Raw genomic sequence first — 17,973 nt, 5'->3', positions numbered from 1 at the left:
CGATTTGCACTTCTAGTAAAGAGTGATTTTGCTGAGAGTTAGAGTTTTAAAAAAGAACAAATTTGAGACAGAATAATGAACTGTAATTGTGCCATATGTTAAACCGCACACAGCACACGCACAAACACACTGTTGTGCAGTAGGTCCCTTTCTTTCTTCACTGTTCAGTGTTGATAGGCTTTGAAGGAGCATAGAAGTTTCCCAGGGGCTTGTCTGATTAATTCATATTTGTGTTCATTTCAAAAGAGGCCAAGTTTGCTTACAGTTCATTCTTGCTCTGTGGGCTGCATTCAGATGTGCACTTCACTGATCAGGGAGATTCCAGGCTGCTCACTTCCTTTCCATCCTTTTTGTTGTTCGTTTATAGATGAATGCTGTTGACACTCTTGGTCAGACGGCGTTGCACCGGGCGGCTCTGGCTGGACACTTGCAGACGTGTAGGATGCTGTTGAGTTATGGAGCTGACCCCACCATCGTCTCTCTGCAGGGCTTTACAGCTGCACAGATGGGCAATGAAGCTGTACAGCAGATCCTGAACGGTACAGTCTGAATCTGGGGTTTGGGATTGTTTATTTGGGCTTTGATGTTCTGTATCCTTATGAATTAACAGTTATGGAAATTTACGTTAATTTATGCTTGTGTCTGTTAGAAAACATTCCAGTGAGGAACTCAGATGTGGATTATAGACTCTTAGAAGCAGCAAAAGCAGGAGACTTGGACACTGTGAAGGTGAGAGATGCCTCAATTTGGTTTTAAATAGAAATAGGCCGGATAGTCAACTAGTTGTCTAAGAGTCAAAGCTTAAAAAGGGGTTTGGAGGTGGGGGATCCTTAAAATCTGGTTGAACCAAGATATAACATGAAACTTTATGGGATAGAACTCTCTAGATAGAGACATTTTTGCTATGTTTAGTGAAAAACTTTGATAATTTGTTTGAGATACTTTGTAATAACCTTTACCATGGTTTTCATTAGAATAGTCCTACAAAACAGCCCCAGGTTAGATGGGGATGGAAATACATCTGCAGTTATGGATATTGAAATTTTTTTTATAGACTTTTGTCTGTAATAAAACCCTGAATGGGTTTAGTTTCTTTATCCCAGACAATTAAACATTTCAAGGACACAGCTTGCAGCTCTTAAATTTATTTTGTTCTGTACTCATGACCTTGTACAGGGTAGATGTAAGAAGACCTCACCTTCGACCGTGTGCGTGAATGTGTGTGTGTGTGTGTGTGTGTGTGGTTGAAAGAAAACGCTGAGCCAGCATACGTACAAACGGAGCATCTTGTTACATACACTTCTGTCTACAGTTTAGACTTTTTTTCTATACACTAACGTTCACAGATTTTTTTTGAAAGAAAACAATCATTTTATTCAGCAAGGATGCATTAAATGTATATCATAATAATATTTCACAGTATTACTGTTTTTACAGTTTGTTCAAATAAATTTGAGACTTTTTTTTTTTTTTTACCAATCCCAAACTTTTGAATGGTGGTATCATATGTATATTAATATATTACTAATATTGCCAAATTGTTATTAATTAAAATAAATGTTATTAAAATGATAAATAATTGTTAATGCAAGTACAATTTATATTCGTCTTCAAAACTGATTTCAATAGTTTAAGCATAAGTCTTTTGATCAAAAGCTTTCTAACCTCAAACTTTTGATTGGTAATGTAAGCCTGAAGATAGTGATTTAGAAAGAGAAGATAAAAATGTCTGTATGGATGGATGCCTTTGATGCAATCAGATCCTCATTATCTGAAAGCCTCATTATGTGTAAAGTAATTAGATCAGAGCACCAATTAGACTTTTGTCAGGCAATTAATCAGAATCTCTACTGACGCTTGCCATAATTCTGGCCTGCTACCCTATAAAAGCAGATCAAATGAAATTAATTCCTTGATGCGTTTAACCGCTCATCACTAAAGTAAAGTTCTGAATTTGCAATATAAAAATTTGCATTCAGTTTAATGTAGTTTGTTTCGTCTTGTATAGCAACTTTGCTCCCCTCAGAATGTGAACTGTCGAGACCTGGAGGGTCGTCACTCCACGCCGCTCCACTTTGCCGCTGGCTACAATCGCGTGGCCGTGGTCGAGTACCTTCTGCACCACGGCGCTGATGTCCACGCCAAAGACAAAGGGTGAGAGTTCCTGCAGTTCTTCATCTGAAACTCTCCCTCCGTTGTGGAATGAATTTCATTAGCAGTCAGTGCATGAGTTAGCAGCACTAGGAGATAAGCTATAATCTTCTTGTCACTATTTATCTCTCAACTTCCCTGTCTGCTAACAGAGGTTTGGTGCCGCTGCATAATGCCTGCTCGTACGGCCATTACGAAGTGGCAGAGCTGCTGGTCAGACACGGAGCGTCGGTCAACGTGGCAGACCTGTGGAAGTTCACCCCGCTGCACGAGGCCGCGGCCAAGGGCAAATACGAGATCTGCAAACTGCTTCTGAAGGTACTGTCATCGCTACTCCTGCTGGCTCAAGCACTGACCTCTTCACTTCACTTTGCATACTTGTTGATTCAAGTGATATCTCTCTCTCTAGATGTCTGACAGCCTGGAGTTGTTAATGGTTTTTATCTCTCTGTAAAGTTTTTAAATGCAGTTTGAGCCGCTGCAGGGGCTTCAGAATAATTGGTGTTTGCCAGACGTCGGTTTTAATGCTGTCTCAGGTTACTGTCGCAGAGAGGTTCAGCTTCAGAGCTGTAAGGAATATGCACATTAGCCTTCAAACAAACGTGTCACTGTTTCCTAGAGTGGAACTGCTGAGGTTGAAGCTGCAGGAAAGAAATTCACATTTCACATTCACTGAATCTAAATCTCTAAGGGAAGTTGTAAAATGAATTTAGAGGTGTACTTTGTAAAAATCTCACGTCCTCTGAAAATAAGATGTGGATTGAATGATTGAACTCTGAAAGATGAGGTTTTTAAACTGTGCTGTCAGCCTTTGGGCTTCTGTGTGTATTTGTACTCAATATCCTTATCTCCTTCAGCATGGAGCAGACCCCACCAAGAAGAATCGGGATGGAAACACACCATTGGACATGGTGAAGGAGGGAGACACGGATATCCAGGACTTGCTGAGAGGAGATGCAGCGCTTTTGGATGCCGCCAAGAAAGGCTGCCTGGCCCGGGTCCAGAAACTGTGCAGCTTGGAGAACATCAACTGCAGAGACACACAGGGACGCAACTCGACTCCACTGCACCTGGCAGGTAATGAAAAATCATTCTGCTTCCTGAGCTGTCGCTTTCAACACCGAAACGAGAACACTTCTCTCTTTCAAATGGTACCACCATCCAGAGAATTGCATCTCTACAAAAGCTTTGAAGCAGTGTGTGAGATATCATCCCACCTCAGAGGCGAGGCGAGGCAAGGAAACCCAGAAGGAAAGAATAGGGGGACATGTTGAATTAAATCTTGGCTCTCATCCCTTTCTGAGCACTGTGTAAGCTTGGCTTCCAGGCGGGGATTCAAGAGCTTCCTTGCCAAATATTAAATCTGTCTAAGACTTCCACACTGTTCGTACCGTCACCGACATTTACATGCACAACAATATTCTCTGTATGGCTTGTGTCCCTGATAAAGTCTTATTCAGAATAATCTCTTTATGTGAGCCTTCTTAATATATACAATGCATGCTGAATTATTAGGCACGTTCATTTTCTGATCATATTTGACCAATTTTCAACCCCCATTAATCTTAACTACTATTTATTTTGTATTTAATCATTAATACGTGATATATAATTGTTCGTGAAGGCTGGAAATGAAAAACACCTTATATTCAGGTGTGCATAACTATTAGGCAATTTTTCTTTTTCAGATAAAATAAGCCAAAAAAGAGATTTAACTCAGACTGAAAAGTCAAAAATTATTAAATGCCCATGAGAAGGATGCAATACTAATGCAATACTAGAAATTGCAGTTAAGGCTTGACCATTGGACAGTGAAATGCTCATTGGGTCAGCAGGGTTAACTCCAAAAGAATTAAGAATGAAGGTGAAGAATTAAGTGTGAAACCATCAGGAACCCTTTAGTCTCCAGCGCCACCAGTTTCCAGAACTGCAACCTACCTGGAGTCTCCAGAAGTGCAAAGTGTCAGGATCTCAGAGACTTAGGTTAGGTAATAACCCACTTAATAAGAATCACAAGCTGAAATGGAGTAAAATACATGAAGACTTTTTTTTTTTTTTTTTTTTGGCTTTATAGACAGACAGATTGAGAGTGACTCTTGAAGGACCAGCACCACATCCTCTTCTACCACTGTTTGAAGAATTCATCTTCCAGAATCAGTAAGTTTTGGGAGTTCATTTTTAGTCCATCTCTGCAAAATGGACTTCAGGGTAGGAGATGGACTAAAAATGAACTCCCAAAACTTACTGCCAGATTCTGGAAGATAAATGTGGTGCTGGTCCTTCAAGGTCCTTTTTCACCTGTTTTTGTCTGACGCTGCTGACCCAATGAGCATTTCACTGTCCAGTTGTCATGCCTTTACTGCAATTTCTAGTATTGCATTAGTATTGCATCCTTCTCATGGGCATTTCATAATAAAAGAAAATGTGCCTAATAGTTATGCACACCTGAATATAAGGTGTTTTTCATTTCCAGCCTTCACAAACAATTATATATCACTTATTAATGATTAAATACAAAATTAATAGTAATTAAGATTCATGTGGTTTGGAATTGGTAAAATGTGCCTGGAAAAAAAAAATGACCAAAAAATTAACGTGCCTAATAATTCTGCACTCACTGTATGCATGTGTGTATAGACATCTGAAATAATAAAAATATACAATTGCAGCTGAATTTTTTTACAAGCATGTGGCAATTCACTTATATATATATATATATATATATATATATATATATATATATATATATAATCAATTATACAATTATAATTCAGTTCATAATTAACAAAATAATAATACTAAAAATAATAGTGGGAATGATCATGTGTGAGAAAACAATCCTGCTACACTTGTACAGACTAAAAAGCTTGACCCACAACAGATCTGAGTTCAAGGTAGGAGAGCACTGCTCAGGATCATCATTTGCACAAAACTACGCCATTCCAGTGACTCATAGCAGGACTCACACTGTGTGCATAACAGCACAGATCAGCAAATGTCACTGAACAGATGGAGTTAGCGCTCTGGTCAGTCCACTTATCTTGCTAGGCCAGGCCAGCAGCAGGTGGGTTACGGCCCTAACCATCAGGCAGAGATACAGACACATGAATTTACTCTAGCTAGCACACATTCCCCATTTCCACGGGTGCAGTGGGCTGTGACTAATGTGATGGTTGTGACCCTTACCTAGAGAACACACCACTTGACTGCCGTTTGCCCGCGGGGAGAATCGTAAGATGCATCTATTCGTTCTGGATAGATGGATCTCGTGCATGAAAATCCTGAGGCTTTGTCTTGCAATTTTTTAACGGTTGGCGAGTCATTTTAAGGCTGTTTTAGGGGGCCTGAGGTGAAAGCCAGGGGCTAAATATTTAGCAATGTCTGCCCATCAATCAAATGTATTTGTTTTAATGTAGTTATATTTGTAATTAATCTTTTTTGTGAAGGAATGAAAATTTTATGGATAAATTAAATGTCATTTTATTTTTTATGTAGTATTACTGTAATATATATTTAAAAAAAAAAGGCATTTTATTTATCCTTAAAAGTATGAAATATCTATGCCAATCCCCCCATTCAGAAATGCAGCATGTTTTCGCTCACTAGCATTGAGCTCATTTCACTGATCCGGTCTACAATTTCTCTCATATATGGAAAATAACTGCTGACTTTTCACGACTTCATTACAACATGCTGACACCATATCCACACTGTAAATAGTTTTCTTTTGCTCAAAATAATCCTAATGTTTATCATGGTGTTAATGAGAATAAATCTGCGTTTTTGAAGATAAGAGGAAAAGAGAGCGGTACAGCCAAACAGATGACTTGTCTAGGGAAGGAAGTGAGAAACACTGCTAAAAATGCCTGTAGTTTTGGGAGAACCTGCAAGAAGCGTTTGATGAACACAGCACACGCGGTGGAGTTGGTACGTGTGAGACAGTTGACAGCATGTTCTCATTAGTGAGGTTCTCAAAGCTGGGTTTGTGCATTATTAGAGAGCTACAGCCTGTAATGATGAGGGCTTTAATAAGTAACTGTCCTGTAGGCAGTCGTGTCTGGAGCGAGAGTGAGAGGGAAAAGAAAAAAGGAAGACAGTTAAAGCTGAAAATAGTAGTGTCTGGTTCTTTTTGGTCAGCGTCAACTAGTTCAGTGCCAAAGGTTGGCCGCCAGATTGAGTCTTCTAGCTTATCTGCAGCGACAGAAAACACTCTATCTCCACTTTGCACCGACTAATAAATATAATTGCTATCAGAAGGAGTCAGCGCATAAAGATTCCAATAACACTGCCTAAAGAGAGTTTAATTAATTGAGTTTAATTGAGTTTTGAAGATAGGAATAGATGAAATTTCATTGAGATGGTGATGGTGGGAATTCCAATAGACCTATGTAGAGGCTGTGGCAATGAGATATCACCCAAGACAAACAATCTGAATTTGGGAACCATTAATAAATTGGCTAAAAGTTTGAGGAGGGGAAAAACTATGATCTATGAATATGGGCTGGAATAGTGTTATTTATATACTATTATAATATTTACTCATATTTTGCATTTTCATAGCTATTATTTTAGTCATTTTGTTATGTGCTTTTGTCATTTTTATATTTTTAATATTTCTATTTTGCCTTATTGTAATTTCAATGTTAGTACTTATATACTATTATAATATTTATTAATATTTTGAATTAGCTTATATTTTTATATTTCCATTTTAGTTTTCGTAATTTTTTTATTCAAGTTTTCGTAATTTTGTGCTTTTGTCATTTTTATTTCTTTTATATTTATAGTTAGCTCTAGTTTTAGTCATTTTTTTACTTGGTAAAATATTTCAGTTAGTTGCTAAGGCAACATTTAAAAAAATAAAAAAAATAATTAAGTTTGTTTTTCATCTAATTTTTTTATTTTTTTTATTTTAATTAATGAGAATTATTTTTAATATATTAAAGGTTTGTTTTAATCATCAATAACAACACTGGTGTGTGAAGGTTTTAAAAACAATTACATTGTGATAAACAGCCTAGTGAAGTTAAGTTTCTGAACAGTTTTTACCACTGAACTCTGTGGAAAATGTGTTGCTAATGCATTATAAACCTTTTTACCCACAGAGTAAAAAGCAGGTTGTAATGAAGCAACAAAAAATACTGGAGCAAACTACTAAACTATTTGTTTAAAAAAACATGCCTGGTGGGCTTAATGCACGTTCCACACGCAGTGACTTTCAGTTCAGTAAATCTGACTGAAAACAGATGATTTAAGCAGTTTAGCTACAATTTGGGGTTTGGGTCCATGTAGATTAATTATCATTTAGATGTAAATGTGATCTTCATCCTCATGTAAATTTGATTTCACGGTGTTCAGGTTTGTAATAATTCTCAATGGCACACTCCTCTTAACCACTTTATAATTTATGGCCATTATTAAAGGACGTACTCAATATAAAACACAGTGGAAAAAAAAGTTTTCAAGTCTCAGAGTTTCAAAAACACTCTACTATACTCTGTACTCTATACACTCTATCCATACATGTGATATGAATTGGTGACTTGAGTTTGATGATAACAGATGGTTCATGGGCAGATGGATTTACATTTCTTTGCATCTTTTTCTCCACAGCTGGCTATAACAATCTGGAGGTAGCGGAGTATTTACTTGAGCATGGGGCGGATGTCAACGCGCAGGACAAAGGTGGCCTTATCCCCCTTCACAACGCAGCCTCGTACGGGGTGAGTGCAATTGCTGATTAAAAAGGAGTATTTCAGTGAGACTGGGACTACATACAGCCATCTGTTAAGCCGACACATGTCGTGCCTCTGGTCATGCCAGGTCTGGCAGGAAACTCTGCTGTGGGTACCTCAGATACACACAAACAGATGTAGATGCTGAATAATCCATGTATGTGCTCCTGAAAACTAAACACGAGGGCTTTTCCCCTCTCAGAACAAGAGCAAAGCTACACCTGAACCCCTCTGTGCTCTGATACAGCACTTTGTTTTCACTTCCTCTGACTGAGAAAATCAGTGTGTGGCTGTATGCAAAAAGTGTTTGGACATCTGTGTTTGCTCTGCCAACAGAACCTTGGCTTATGCACTTTTAATGAGTCACTGCGGCTCCTGATTCTTTCAGGTGGTTTCAGTTGCATTTCCACTCGCGAACAACCCAGATTCCGAGATGATGCCATTTGCGAGCCATAATCCGCACTGCTCAGAACTCTTCTAATACGGGATTTCTGGAAATCAAATCAAGCGAATTCAGAGAAACTCATTTTAGGTGATGGTAGTTGAAGGTATTTGCCCTGTGGAGGTATACAGGGATGTGATTAAACCATGCAGATGGATGGGAGCAGATTGCGGTTACATAACCATGCTGGATCAGAACTAGCCTGACTCCGGCCCTCGACCACACTCGTATACGCTGCTGTCCAAGAAACAGGACCTCTGCGACTGGAGCGGGGAGATTCTGATTGGCTGCAACCGGAGTGGCAGGTGGCCCAAGCTTTTCTGATTGGCTAGAGGAGAGCTGGCGGCCGGCCGATGCTGGCTGACCTTGAGTGCACCTCCCTCTGTTCATATGCAGCCTGTTTGTGTAGAGGCTGTCAGTGCTCGGCAAACACAGGCAGCTGATCGCAGTTCCATACAGTCACTGCTGCTGATGGGAGGGCGGCTCAGGACAAGCTCAGCCACACACACTGCAAACCACAACTCTTGAGTTGGCCAAAACCCAAGCATGTTTTGTTCTGTGCTATCCATTGGTAGTGAGAATGTTTTTCATATGCCATTTAAAGGGATAGTCCACCAAAAAATTACAATTATTTAGTCATCCTCATGGTGTCAACCTCAGTGTTGTTATTGTTTACTAAAACTAAAAGTATTTAAAAACAAAATAGTTAATTGAAATATGTAAAGTAAAATATTAGATAAGTTAAAGCGGAAGTGCTAATATTACTAACTGAAATAAAACTAAAACTGGAATAAAACAAACTGAATTAAAACAAAAAATGTAATTAAATAAATGAAAACTTTTTAGAAATATAATAAAAAAAGAGTAATAAAAATAACAAAAGCACATACAAATTACAAAAATTAAAACAATTTTTTTTTTTTTATAAAACCAATTCAAAATGTAACTCTAATAGTATTTAACTCTTTCCCCGCCATTGACAGAATTTTCCGTGAATCCATGTTTTCATTGTTATACAGTAGTGAGCGCTATTACGCATCTTCTGAAAGAGTACAGAATCTCCGGATCAAAAACACAGGTGAAGAAACCAGCGATAGATGCATTGCTTGCACACTTGTAAGCTAATGCGATCTTCAAACATTAAACAGCATATAAATCGAAACTGCCTAACGTTACCGAATGAAATGTTGACTCAGTATGAGCTATAGGACTGTGAAGCTTTGGGAGTGTTGATGGACTCGATCTACTTGACCTGTGTTTTCTGTTTTGAAAATCCATCGTTCTGAATCCAATCCGGATGCAGTCTTTGACAAAAACGTGAATTTCTCAGCGTTTTGTTAAAAATGTTGCTTTTTTTTTTTTTAAATAAAATGTATCCACATTAAATATTATATGCTCATATATTCATACAACAAAATATTCTTGGGGCCATGAAAGTGATCATTTGTGAAAATGATAAAAAATGTTGGCACTGGGGTGGTCTTGGAAAAAAATGCTGGTATGAAAAAGAGCTTTGTATGAAAAATGTTCTCCTCCAGTCAGCTATTAACCACTACCACCTGATCACGAAATGATTTGAACGCGAAAACTGTTTGTCTAATTCATGAACAAATCATTTTATACTGATTTTATCGTCTGATTTATAAAAAAAAGAAGAAACAAAAAGGATTCTTTGATTATTTTGAGTAAATCATATGATTGTTTTGAATCAATTGATTAACTCAAAAGACTAATTTGATTCACAAATGGAACATAGCTACTTTTCTCATTCACTTGCCAAGTAGAGCTAGGGAGGATGTCTATATTTTAAATCAATGACAGTTTACATTTTGGTTTGTTGTTTACGCAAAGCTTTAGAAGAGAGGTAAGGACCACTTTATAAAAATAACTTGGTGACAATCCAGTATATGAAGTCTAAAACCAGGCAAACTTTTACACCAAAGCAGATCTTCTATAGATAGGTCTATGCTTAATTTTTTTAAATTAACATAAAGGCTTTAAAGATTGTATATTGTACATTAATTTAGTTAATAAGCCTCTGTCTTCCCTTGCAGCATGTGGATATCGCGGCCCTGCTGATCAAATTCAACACCTGTGTAAATGCCACTGATAAATGGGCCTTCACGCCCCTCCACGAGGCTGCACAGAAGGGCCGTACGCAGCTCTGCGCTCTTCTGCTGGCTCATGGGGCCGACCCCACCATGAAGAACCAGGAGGGACAGACGCCGCTGGACTTAGCGACGGTAATGTCTTTAGAAGATACCTTTCACATGGACATCAAAGCACATATTTATAAATTGCCATTCATTTAACAGAGCTACAGATGTCAAAACAGACCAGTTTAAACCCAACATCTATAAAAGTTTCATGCTCTGTAGGACTATTTGTTCTGGCTGTAAGATCTCATATGGTTCAGGTGGCATAGACTATCCTGAGAAATTGGGACATTTATCTTCTAAACACATGAGCTGAGGTGTTTAAACCCATATCCCCTGTGTTCAGGCTTGTGCGAAGCAAATGGTAAATCTACCATAACCTTTACTAATTGGGCTCTTGTGGCTGTGCACATGCCAGGTGCTAATGACACAGCTGTTCTCATCTTTTATTGTCCAATTCTAGACCAAGAAGCCAAACTAATGCTATGTTACAACTACCGTCTAATTTATCCCCGCGCCCATGTGGCATGCTACTGTAACATGAATATTGGATGATTTTAGTTGTATTTAAAACTGATCAGACACCGATTTCTTATGGAGTTTTTTCCCTCTGATCTCCAGGCTGATGATATCCGGGCACTGCTGATTGATGCCATGCCCCCTGAAGCACTGCCTAGTTGTTTCAAGCCCCAGGCTACGGTGGTCAGTGCCTCTGTCATCTCTCCAGCATCCACACCGTCCTGCCTGTCCGCCGCCAGCAGCATAGACAATCTGGCCGGGCCCCTGGCAGAGCTGGCTGTACCTGGAGCCTCAGGCCCCGCTGATGGGGCTACTGGGTCAGAGAGGAAGGAGGGAGAAAGTAAGTAGATCATGTGTAGGTCTGCAACTAATTAATGTTTGATAAAAAATAAATAAAATAAAACATTTGTTGTTGGATATAAAATTTCAGTTTAAAATTAAGAAATGATGCTATATTTAAGTTGAAATGCTAACAAAAGTAATAATTTTTGATAAGAGCAATAACTGTAATGGGATTATAACCAAGAGTCTCTTAGGATTACATTTATTAAAAAATTATTTAAAAAAAAGAAAGGAAATTATAGCAATATTATCTGGGCAGAACTTTCTACCTGTTAGCAGTTCAAACTTAGTGAAATGCGTTGTGAAATGTTTGTTTGTAGTAATAATAATAATAATAATAATACATGTTGGAGTAATATATAATACTACATACCAGTGCTGTGCAATATACCAGTTCATCTGGTTTACCATTTTCAATTTTGTGTGCAGTGTGTATTTTTCAAATACCGGCAGTAGCTGTAAAGATTCTGTGATCACACAGAATAAATAAATATATATAATATAATTCTAATATGTATAATTAGAACATAGTATGTACATGGGGAACAGGACTATAAAATAAAGTACTACCAATTTTTTTAATTGTGATTAATCACATACTTATCGCGAAATTAAGCATACATCATTTATCTTGTTTAATACGTTCATTTTGTCATCATTTGCTATATCCAGCAAAGTAAACTATCAGACTGAAGGATGATTTTCACAAAACTGTAATAACCAAATTATATAACAGTCCATATCATTCACAAATATGTGCAAACCAAAGCACACACGGGGGAAAAAAAACATTACAGAACAAAACTTTTCAGAATACAATGTACAATGCATTTTCCTAATAGGTTTTTATATATATATATAGTAGTTATATGTGTAATTGTTAGTTAACCCCTAAACTAAATGTAATTAAGCCCTAAATGTTTGATTATAGTTCTATGAGATATAGGGATGCACGATATTGCATTTTGGCCGATATTCGATATGCCGATATTTTCAAACTAATTTTGTCCGATACCGATATATATACACATTTTCCCCCTGATATATTTACACTTTAATTTTACTGAAGAGAAATCCAACTCTCTCTCCTGTACTACCTTTACCGTATTACACTCATGTGTTGTAGATAAGGCAATACACAAGACAAACAAAACAACATTTGATTCTACCATAAATGTATAATTTTACAAATGTAGACAGACATTCACCCCTGAAAAATAGGCAAATTATTTAATTTGGAGAATAAATGATATGCCAGTGCCACATTTTATTTTTAAGTTCAGACTTCAAACTTCAGTCCTTAAGAGTAAAATAAATAAATCAAATAAAAAATGTACATCTACTTGAACAGGTCTACCAAATGCTCCCCTGTTTTCGGTGCTGATGCAGTGGCAACCCGTTCATGTAACATGTAAGGGTGGCACTGCCAATAAAGCAACTAAAACCTGTCACAACGAACCGCAAAAGTAATGATTATGAATATGTCAAATATAGCAAGGAGACCTTTTAATTGTTTATTAATAAACAAGTGTTTTCTGTGTCGGCTGCAAAGATGAAGTTGACGATGACTCGCGATCTTCGCAGTAGTGAACGCGCCAAAGAGAAATGCACATTTCGGATTACATAGTTTTCTTTCGTTTTGAATTGTTCTGTTTAAAAATATGATTTCAAGCGTTCTGTAGATAATAGATATATTTCTCAGGTCTGTGAGGCAAGTAGGCTATGCTGAGTTTCGTTTCATTTATGAGACTAGCTCCAGTTCAATCGCGGGCGCCTCCGTGTCGTGATATCTATTATCTATTATCTGCTTTACTTATTATTTATTAAATCCAGGCAATTGGTTGATGAAACATTGATTAAAATTAAGATACAATTAATACAAAACGAAATTCACTTAGAAAGGCTTTGTGCTTTCTGTTTGAGGTCTCTCTGGAAGTTTTAAAGCAGTCTCTTTTAGTGCCGCTTTCTGAGCGCTCACGTCCGTAACCGAGAACTGTCACTGTTTTTCCTCATAAATGCGAACACGAAAAATAAAATAAAATGAATATTTTATGCTCTGTGGAGAGCATAGTAGCTTGGAGAGTTTACATTAGTAAGCTACAGGACATCGTCTTTCAAAACATGACCTGCACGAAAGAGAAAAAAAATTACTGCGTCATTGTACCTCAGAACTTCTGAAAATGCACTTGCGAATGCGTCTCTGTCCCCAGCACATCTCAAACCAAACTGACGCCCATGCTCGAAACACGCCACCCTATCGGCAAGGCGCATCGGCAGAAATGATCATATCGAACGATGCCGATGATGGTCATTTAAAGCTTTTATCGGCCGATACCGATGTTGTGCCAATATCATCGTGCATCCCTAATGAGATATGATGTTTTTGTTTTTCTCTATAGTTACAATTCTGGATATGAACATCAATCAGTTCCTGAAGAGTTTGTGTTTGGAGCATTTGCGGGATATTTTTGAGCGGGAACAGGTAAGGTCACTTCCTAGGATCAAATCAATTTCAGTCATCTCAATCTCATCAGTTCCACTCCACACATTAAATTGCCAGCTGTCCCATGTAGAGAGGCCTGCTGTTGTTTCCTGAAGAGAACCCTAGGCCCTTCTCGTCAAAGTTATGTAAATGCGATGACATCTGTGGCCTCGTATTATCTCCTTTCAATATACTCTCTCTCAGCACCTTGGCTTTATAATTTCCAGTCATCTCCTCTTCAGCCGGAAGCTGTGAGATTACTAGCGTCTCCCGATCTTTATAGTTGTGAGAGAGATCCTGGGTGATGGGTCTGACCTCTACGCCTCTTCTTTTGATTAATACAGTTGTGCCGCTCCCTCACACTGAGCTCAGGACTGTTGTTCCTCTGGCTTTTCTTCTTCTCTGCTTCGACTCAGCGAGGGTGAGCCGTGGGACGCGATTGGCACGCTGTGCCAGACCCGCCACTCATTTGCACATAGATGAACAGAAATGGTCTTGGCGGCCACCAGCTGGGAAGAGTGCTTGATGTGAGGGGCTGAAATCAGTTCTGATTGTGGCTTTAGTAAGACGCATTCATCTGTCTCACAGTGACTCACTCGTCTGCTCGCTCTCCATCTTATTCTGCCTCGCTGTGCTTATGGGAGATGGAGCATGAAGAGGCAACAGTTTTGCAGAGACGGTGTGACAGACTTGAGTGCAAATGAGATTGAGGACACGCTCTCAGATCTCATACGCGCACCAATGCCGTCATTAGACGCATCTGATTTAAGCCTCGGCACAGTTTAGAGCTGTCTCCTCACTTTACTAGAGCCGTCAGAAGGGCAGCATGCAAATATTTGTCATTTTTAGATGTCTTCTGTATGTCTGCTGCATTTCCACTTCCCTTTGAATAGAGATGCGTCATGCTGGTTGACCAGTTGACTTAGTCCAACATTTGATAAATTAATTAGTGAGATTGTCTAGTTCATTCTTATGTTCTAATGTTTTACTTTTGATATTTTATTTTTTAATTATTAGTTTGCATGGTAAAACCATTTTGGACAGCTGTGTCTTTAAATTCATCTATTTAAAAGCACCACTCTTGGTTGGGTTTTTTGAGCATCCCACCATGAACTTTGCTGTTCTTGCTTAACGCAAGAATTTGTCTAATGTAAACACCACCTAATAAACTCATCCAATCAGGGACCAAAACAAAACCAGGTTAAAAACCATAGACCTTAATCAGGGTAGACGCCATATTGAATTTAACACGGATGAAAACAAGGCTGAGACTTGTTACAAAAAACAAGACTTGCAGTCTTTACAGTGGCATGCACTGAATAAAGGTCCAATATCACGTAATTTTCATAACTCGTCTACTTACACCAACAAGGATAACTGTAACTGTAAATGTATTCACGTTCACACCCAAGCACGATAAAGTTCTTTTTATTATAAGCGCTGGCTGCAGTTATGTTGTCTGCTGCTGTGGGCAGGTGCAAATCCTGCTGGAAAAATGAAGTCAGCATCTCCATAAAGCTTGTCTGCTGAAGGAAGCATGAAGTGCTCTGAAAACGTCCTGGTAGACGGCTGCGTTGAGTGGACAGCACAGTGGACCAACACCAGCCGATGACATGGCTCCCCAAACCAACACAGACTGTGGAAACTTCACACTGGACTTCAAGCATCTTGGATTGTGTGCCTCTCCATTCTTCCTCCAGACTCTGGGACCTTGGTTTCCAAATGAGATGCAAAATTTGCTCTCATCAGAAAAGAGGACTTTTCCAAAGAGGTCCACTGTGCTTTATTAAATCCAGAGTCAACGCAGCCGTCTACCAGGACATTTTCAGAGCACTTCATGCTTCCTTCATTTTCCAGCAGGATTTGCACCTGCCCACACTGCCAAAATAACCAAAACCTGGTTCAATGACCATGGTATCACTGTGTAATTACTGTGTAATTTCATGTAATAGTCTAATTTTTTTAAATCCTGTTTTCGTGGGTTTTATGAGCTGGAAACCCAAATTATGGAAATAAATAAACTTTTCCATGATATTCAATTTTTTTGGAAAGGGTCTATCTATCTATCTATCTATCTATCTATCTATCTATCTATATATATATATATATATATATATATATATATTAGAGTTCTCAACGGGCCTGAAAATAACAACCCGGCCCGTGGCTTTTAAAGCCCGGACCCGATGTAACCCGACACATCAACATGAATTATCTGCCCGAACCCGGCCCGCGGCCCGACGCCGCGTCGGATTTTTTTTTTCTCATACACGTATTATCATGACCAGCAGACGGAAATTCAAATCAACCTTTAATGTTAACGCCTTTTAACAATACAAACAACTGAAACAATAAACTTTAAATATATAAATAGGCTGTAGTAGCGACGGTGAATTCACCTGAGGCAAGTTTACTTTTCACCAACTCCATCTTCTTCTCCAGGCTAAAGGCGTGCACGCAGCGGCGTCAGGTCTGCCCCCGCCCCTCTCCGTGATGCGCTTGCACGCAGCACGGCAGCAGCCAGACTTTCTTTACGGTGAACAGCAGCGATGATTAATAAATGTTTTTTTTTTTTTTTTCACTGACTGGAAAAGATTAAGCCCGAGGTCCGACCCGACCCGAGTCATTTGATTATATTTTCGACCCGAACCCGGTCGGGTTTGTCGGGCCGACCCGACCCGTTGAGAACTCTAATATATATATCTATATATATATATCTATATATCTATATATATATATATATATATCTATATATATATCTATATATATATATATATATATATATATATAGTTGTGATGTGGACTTCCCTACTCTCATAGAATTAAAATGATGATTAAAACTTTCTAGTTATAGTTATTTTTATAGTTATTGTCCTTGATTAAGTCGGCTAGTCGGTTTTTTAAGGTTTTGCACTAGTCTGTAGTAAATCTGCTGCAGTTCTTTTTCAGCTTTGGCACCAATGAAAACTTCGCCAAAAGAATTAAAGAGAAATGGAATCTTTCCAGCTGTGACCATCACACCTTCACTGCTATAATGGCCAGTCCTGCGAGTCCTATCGATTGAAGTGCACAGTGCTTCCTGAGAGAGAGAGAGAGAGAGAGAGAGGGCAGTTGGCAGCTCCTGGGCTAATGGCTTTTGACGGAGCTATCATAGATGTGATGCATTGCCAATAAGTGGGCCATTGGAATTGAGAGTATGAGAGTTTTAAGATTACACAGGCTGAGGCTGAGTCAAGGGAGATGAGGGCTCATTCACTTCCATTCATGCAATGCTGTTCAAAAGTTTTTAAGTATGATTTTTTGTATATTTTTGAAAGAAGTCTCTTATGCTCAAAATATATATCAGTTTGGCCATATTCATTGAAACCCGATATAATTTCACGTGCTTAGTCCAGTGTCATTAAACCTTAATGCTCTCTGTAAGACACACGCTGGCTCCACGGCTCCCTGCCTCAGTCTAGCATGCCCAAATCGCCATCTGCGTGTTTGCTTTTGTCTGCTTTGTACCGTGTAGGAGGCATATTCAGCAATAATCATTCTTTGTGTTATGAGTCACACGCGATACTATCTATCCAAGCCTCCTGCCGCTCTAAGAGTTTATCATCTCAGTAGGAGGAAGTTTCACATACCAACACGCTGAGAAAATGAAAAATTGCACTGTTGGCGAAATTGGACTTGAAATGAGATGCTTAATGCCATTTTTAATTTACATTTACATTTATGCATTTGGCAGACGCTTTTATCCAAAGCGACTTGCACTGCATTTCAAGGTACACATTTACATTCTTATCAGGTCTTGCGTTCCCTGGGAATCGAACCCATTACCTTGGCGTTGCAAGCACCAACGCTCTAGTGTTTGAGCTACAGGAAAGCTTTTAATTGCACCTTCATGTGATTGGTTGTGCCTGCAGACTACTTTAGTTTCCCTTGTTCTGATTGGTGTTCACTTGTTTTATTAGATTTCGCTCGATGTGCTGGCTGACATGGGGCACGAGGAGCTCAAGGAGATCGGGATCAACGCATACGGGCACAGACACAAACTCATCAAAGGCATTGAGAGGCTGCTGGGCGGTCAACAAGGTCAGCTCAGAAGCGTTTAGCTCCAGCTTCTCTCTTAAACACCATCTGTTCATGACTAAGCAAACC

The 17,973-nt window shown here is 38.8% G+C and overlaps 1 protein-coding gene across 3 annotated transcripts in view; it reads left to right on the top strand.

Moving 5' to 3' along the window:
* Nucleotides 1–17,973, top strand: part of tnksa (tankyrase, TRF1-interacting ankyrin-related ADP-ribose polymerase a) — a 109,816-nt gene that overhangs the window by 87,141 nt on the left and 4,702 nt on the right. For all 3 annotated transcript variants that reach the window (XM_084388251.1, XM_084388250.1, XM_084388249.1), the window contains 10 exons: nucleotides 368–539; nucleotides 650–729; nucleotides 2,009–2,154; nucleotides 2,304–2,469; nucleotides 3,009–3,228; nucleotides 7,765–7,874; nucleotides 10,383–10,571; nucleotides 11,106–11,343; nucleotides 13,745–13,827; nucleotides 17,787–17,907. In XM_084388251.1, coding sequence (XP_084244377.1) covers nucleotides 368–539; nucleotides 650–729; nucleotides 2,009–2,154; nucleotides 2,304–2,469; nucleotides 3,009–3,228; nucleotides 7,765–7,874; nucleotides 10,383–10,571; nucleotides 11,106–11,343; nucleotides 13,745–13,827; nucleotides 17,787–17,907 — 1,525 coding nt within the window. The remainder of the gene's footprint in view (nucleotides 1–367; nucleotides 540–649; nucleotides 730–2,008; nucleotides 2,155–2,303; nucleotides 2,470–3,008; nucleotides 3,229–7,764; nucleotides 7,875–10,382; nucleotides 10,572–11,105; nucleotides 11,344–13,744; nucleotides 13,828–17,786; nucleotides 17,908–17,973) is intronic.

The sequence above is a fragment of the Rutilus rutilus genome (assembly GCF_951802725.1).
Source record: "Rutilus rutilus genome assembly, chromosome: 18".
In the NCBI taxonomy this organism is placed as follows: Eukaryota; Metazoa; Chordata; class Actinopteri; order Cypriniformes; family Leuciscidae; genus Rutilus; species Rutilus rutilus.
Note: the sequence above shows the minus strand (reverse complement) of the source record. Positions and strands in the feature narration are given on the sequence as shown.